Source organism: Cydia strobilella, chromosome 18 (genome assembly GCF_947568885.1).
Source record: "Cydia strobilella chromosome 18, ilCydStro3.1, whole genome shotgun sequence".
Taxonomy (NCBI): Eukaryota; Metazoa; Arthropoda; class Insecta; order Lepidoptera; family Tortricidae; genus Cydia; species Cydia strobilella.
In genome coordinates, this window is record NC_086058.1 from 3,114,228 (window position 1) to 3,120,227 (window position 6,000).

The 6,000-nt window shown below is 36.9% G+C and overlaps 1 protein-coding gene across 1 annotated transcript in view; it reads right to left on the reverse strand.

Annotated features, from left to right (window-relative positions):
- The window catches only part of LOC134749457 (alpha-protein kinase 1), a 51,208-nt gene extending 46,791 nt beyond the window's left edge, over window positions 1-4,417 (reverse strand). Inside the window, exon 1 of the mRNA XM_063684388.1 lies at window positions 4,294-4,417. Coding sequence (XP_063540458.1) covers window positions 4,294-4,311 — 18 coding nt within the window. The 5' untranslated portion in view covers window positions 4,312-4,417. The remainder of the gene's footprint in view (window positions 1-4,293) is intronic.
- Between the last annotated feature and the right edge of the window lie 1,583 nt (window positions 4,418-6,000).

Below are 6,000 nucleotides of genomic sequence, written 5' to 3' on the forward strand. Positions count from 1 at the left end.
AAGAAATTCGACGTGTCGCAGCTATTTGTTTCTTTCCATTGTAAATTACATTGCAATGGTGACAAATGATAATTTAATATTTAAGTTTCAGCGCCATCATCAAACCAACTCAATGACGACATTTTATTGTTGAATGGCATTCAAGTCGGGATATAACAAAGTACTTAGGAAATAATGTTCTTCAATAACACTATAGTATAGGTATACGGACGGTCTCTAAGGTTCTCGAGGTCTTCAGTTTGTCCTTTGTATGACTGGGTATTTCAAAAATCACGATTTTAGGTCTGTTCATTACCACAACGCATATAGAACGCCAACTCGGATTTTGAAAAAATGCTAGACTAATGTCTAGAATATGCCAAAAATATGCTAAATTTTTTTGCAATATGCTATAAAAAAATGCTAAAATTTCACTTGTAAAAAGGCACTTAAAATAATCTTTTAAGATTTTGACCGATCTAATGTAGACGCGGATCTATATAGCGGAAGCCGCTCGCGCGAAATTTTTTTAGGAACTGCGAGTCAAAAATTTTGTTTTGGCCTCTAGTATGTGTGTGCCAAACGGCGAACCTGTACATCGATTTGCGGTATTTTTATACCAAAGGGTTAGAGCCTTTGCTTAGATAAATAAGTTAAGCTTAGAGTGCTCGCTATGCATGGATTTTCTTATACCTAAAAATAATAAATTGTATGGGAATTACGGTTAAACTTAATATTAATAAGTTTCAAAATTTAATACTTATTTATTAAGCTTGAATTTTATCATAAATAGATTTTCGCTAAGCTTAAATAAAACTTATTAGGTTTTATCTATGTAAGGAGCTAAGGAGTGAACACTTTAAGGTTAAGTACTTATTTATCTGTGGCCTTTGTTGTAAAGTTAGCGCACAAAAACATTGCACTGTCATTCGATCTGAACTTACGATACAAAATTACAAATTTACAACTTTAACAAACGGAATTGTAAGACTTATCAAACACAGACATCACACAGATGAACGTTAATAAAGGCTTAATAAATAATTACATTCGTACAAACATCAAACTTGGAATAAGGCCTCATTATCACGAGCGTGTTTTCAACGCGCGTTAAAAACCGGCCAAGTGCGAGTCGGACTCGGTTCCGTACCATTACGACAAAAAACGGCAGGAAAAATCGCGTTTTTGTACCTAAATATTTATTTTATTCTGTTTTTAGTATTTGTTGTTATAGCGGCAACAGCAATACATCATCTGTAAAAATTGCAACTGTCTAGCTATCACGGTTCATGAGATACAGCCTGGTGACAGACGGACAGACGGACAGCGGAGTCTTAGTAATAGAGTCCCGTTTTTACCCTTGGGTACGGAACCCTAAAAAGCGCTCGTGTGTAGGGTCACTAAAACTTTCGTTAAGTATCTCACAGATAACAAAAAAGCTTAAGTAATTTTGCAATCGTTTAGACATCGTTCATGTCAGATGTCATTAGTCTGTGTCCGAATTCGTACCCTTCGGCAGTGAATGTATGAAGCGTGCACTTTATCAGTCACTGTCACAATTGTAAAGCTAATATCGCTATCACAGTTTACATCTGAGCGACCGAGCGAGCTTAATAGCATGAGACCGATAATTGCGATCGGGAGCTTAAGTAAAAGACTCACAAATTGTCCTAGGAAATATCTTTATCATCATTTCCTTTTCAAATGGTTCATTTATATAGACAGTGCGAGAACTCTCATGCGCGTTGATCGATCGGCTAAATTGGATGTAACCTCAATAGTCCATAATGTTTTTACTTAACTAAAATCGCACGCAAGTTCGCGCCCCGTCTAATTAGCACTTAAGTACACAACTTTGGGAACAAATCAAATTATTTTATCAAATATTTATAATTTGTGTTTTTAAGTAGTCACATTACTATATATAAATTATAAACTGAAATAGATGTCATATAAAATAAAAGTGCACGGTAACCTAACCTAACCCCTTCGCAACTCATACATACAGACGTAGACGCAGTGTTCCGTCACGTTCGGCTCATCTTTCACTTTTCTCGGACTCGTTAAAAGCTAATTACAGCCACAACGTTAATTGTTACGTAATTGCGCCGTAATAGCCATGGTAATCTGAATCCACGCTTTAACTTAAGTTTGTTACAATGTAATGAACTTTCGCGATCTTATGTTTTAAGTTGTAGCTTTTAGAGTCTTGCACCATAGACAACAAGTTATTATGAAACGTTTGTAATGTAAGACTAATGTTCTACACTATAGTATTCTTAAAAAAAAAACCGGCCAAGTGCGAGACGGACTCGCGCACCGAGGGTTCCGTACTTTTTAGTATTTGTTGTTATAGCGGCAACAGAAATACATCACCTGTGAAAATTTCAGCTGTCTGTGTTTCACGGTTCATGAGTTACAGCCTGGTGACAGACGGACAGCGGAGTCTTAGTAATAGGGTCCCGTTTTTGCCCTTAGGGTACGGAACCCTATTAAGCGTAGATAAGGGTTTTTAAGGGTCGGCAACGCGCATGTTAACGCCCCTGTAGTTACAGGCGTGGTGACCGTTTACGTGGTATATAAGAAAATGGCTTTCACACACTTTTTACGTCAAAGTTGGTGGAGTTAGGATAAAGGGACTCCAAAGGGTGACTCACGTTAGACCGGACCGGGGCAGCCGAGCCGGAGCTTCCGGCGCTTCGATAAAGGAAAGCACCACGTGATCAGCGAACAGCCTTCATAGAAAACGACATGTCGTACGCCTCGGCCCGGGCAAGGCCCGGTCTTGCGTGAGTCATCCTTAATATTCCTTAAATAAAGTTACGCTTGTTCATTTTTGTAAAGTTTGTGGATAGATTTTGGTAAAAGTAGGTGTAGATTTTGATGGTACTTAGTCTTAAAATTTATCTGAGAGTAATTTGTTCAATCTGGCCCTCTGGAATTCAAATGACAAGTATTTACTTTAAAAGAAGCGTAAACACGCAATTACATAACCCACCATTGTTTCTACGAATTGCGATTGTAATGTATTGTAATGCCGTAGCAATCGCGTTAGCTACGTGTATTCGGCTAAGTTGACCGTTTAGCCATGCTCACACGGATGTCACACGCTTTCCTATGTGACATATCGAGTTGTCACAATAGAGAGTAAGGGAATCTTTATGGCTGTGTAATCCTGTAATAATAATATAAATATAAAAGTAACTCTGTCTGGTTGTATGTCTATTACCTCTTCACGTTTAAACCGCTTAACCGATTTATGAATGATTATACTCTCTAATATGGAGATAGTTTGAGGCCCAGGGACGGATATAGGATATAGGTACAAAATGTAGCTATTAGGTGTGAAAAAAGATTCCACCTCCCAAACATGCTTACCTAGGCCAAGTTTGTCGTAGTGACGACTACTACCAATAATAATTGTCAGTAATAAATGTTATAGTTCTTTTCCTAATCATCTATGTAGCCGGCCGAACATGTAATCTATATGATACTAGCGACAGTAGCGACCCGCCCCGGCTTCGCACGGGTAGTTCAACCAATTTACACATAACAAGTTATACACCTAAACCTTCCTCTTGAATCACTCTATCTATTAAAAAAACCGCGTCAAAATCCGTTGCGTAGTTGCGCGGTTAGCGGAAATCGACTGTTTTATTTTATTCTGTTTTATACTATGTAGTGATTATACACAGGTACCTAAGCATACAAGTATGAATTTTAGAATAATATTTATCCCAATATGTATTAAAGTTGGTTAGCGTAGTGAAAATTATGGCTAGCTTGCCAAGTATAAGCAAGGCGAGTGCGGCTGGACGTAAGAGAAACGGAAGCGCATGGAAGTCTGCGCGCGCGTCGATGTCTTATCCGCGTGCGCGTGCGGTCCTTTCGCGAACACGTCACTATGACCTACTTACTTATTTATAATATTTATATTTCTTACATCTTATAAAAATATTACATATACACAACATTTTTTTAAACATATTTAAGAAAGTTTTTTTTTGTATATTCACTTGCAAAAAACGTATTTACATTTTGTGAGTGAATGCGTCCACGTAATAATTACAGTAATGTTGTTATAAAATTTAAGTAACCGGCACTTTACGTCAAAATTTCCGCTCATTACACGCAATTAAAACAGTTAACACAAACATACAAAGCACAAAATTATGCATAAACGACAAAGTTTCTAAACTATCGTTTTAAACTTAACTGGCGGTTTGATTGCTAGAGAAGATCGATAAAAAGATCCGAAGAACTTTCACTTAACAAAAAAAACTGACCTATTTAAATAAAAAAATAAATGCTTACCCAAAAAATTAGCCTCATTGTATCCGAGTGCACAGCACAATTTAAAAAAAATAAAATTAAAAATTAAAACAGCACAGCACAGGCGCGTCGGCGCGCGCGTCACTGGGGACTGAACTGAGGCTGCGCCAGCGACGGTCGGCGAAGAAAGTCAACCTTCACATTCGGATTATGTAAAGATGATAGTTTTGGGCGCGGGGTTGTGGAGGTTAGAGTGCGGGGTAATTAGTTAAGGTTAGAGTATGGGATTGATTGCAATTATTGATGATATGATATGATTTTGCGTCTTCATTTATGTTCGAGCCGATATGTAGTATGTTTAGTTTGTTGTCAAAATTACCTCAAAGATGTCGCTATTCCCGACGCAAACTAGATAACGCTAGTCTTTCATAGAGCCTGAAACTGTCACTTATCGGAATAAATGAATGGGTAACGTAGCAACTTGTTTAAACAATAGGGAATATTATGCGAATCATTAGCAACTTGTTTTAACCATAGGGGATATTATGCGAATATTATGCGAATGATTCGCATAATATTCCCTATTGTTTAAACAAGTTGCTACCTTACCAAATATTACCAATCATTTATTCTGCGAAACTCTGCTTAGGAGGACTGGAGGGGGCGCCATTACCACAATCTGAGGGTCTATCTATCGAACCAAGAAAATCGAAATTTCGTCCTCTAACATTTCTGTCACTCTTGCATATTCGAGCGATAAAGAGGCAGACAGCGAAATTTCATATTCGCGTTTCCCGGTCTGTAAACAAACCGCCTTGATGCATCAATGTCATATTTTATTATCTCTGAAAACTTGTCAAAAACCTGTTAAAGGTACAGTATGTATAAGTTACTCTATGGTTTACTAAAAAGGCTAGTGCTGCACTCTGGTGGCAGAATATTGCAGTAATATCCCCTATTTAGGTGAAGAGAACTTTATTCGTGTTGGGCGCCTAAATGTGTCTTAGGTGTTTTGTAATTAGTTAAGGCTATATGCCTTCGGTTGTATCTACTGAATTATTGATGTTTGGTGCCTTCATTTCAGTTGCTTTTAAAGATAGCAGTCGATCGTAGACTCCCATATTCTCTGCTGCTAATGATATTATTACCTATTCATATTAAATTATTAAATTTAAGATTGCACAAATCAAATTAGAAGAAGCGTGAATAAACTTAGTGAGTATATAGAGAACATTATTTAAATTGATTAGTTTTATTTAACCAACTACTTACAGTGAAAATAATTATGTTTTATATGTATAGGAAAAGGCTTGTCACGATTAGGTATGCTTATTTTTATCTTATTTTGTAAAATGCATAAATAATTAATAAAGACTCTCAAATAATGATGTTTTCTATATTATGCTTGAACTCCGACCCCGTTGTAGCAATATCTTATATCACGGAAAATGTTGGAAACTATTTGGTAACACCAAGTAACACATAGGAACATAGCAAAGACAAATTGTGTTTTTATTTAAATATGTTTTCACCATAGGTACATGGAGACTGTATAAAGGAGCCAAATCTCTATGTATAAAAAGTGTCCATCAAAAAACAGTAATTAGGCGGCGCCACCATACACCGAAATACTACCAAAAACAACCTACGTAATTTGGTCGGGTTATTTGTTGCCTTATATGGTTCATGTTATACTCATGTCCCAGAGCCTAACTAGCGCCACCGGAGAGATTAGGAACTATTATTTAA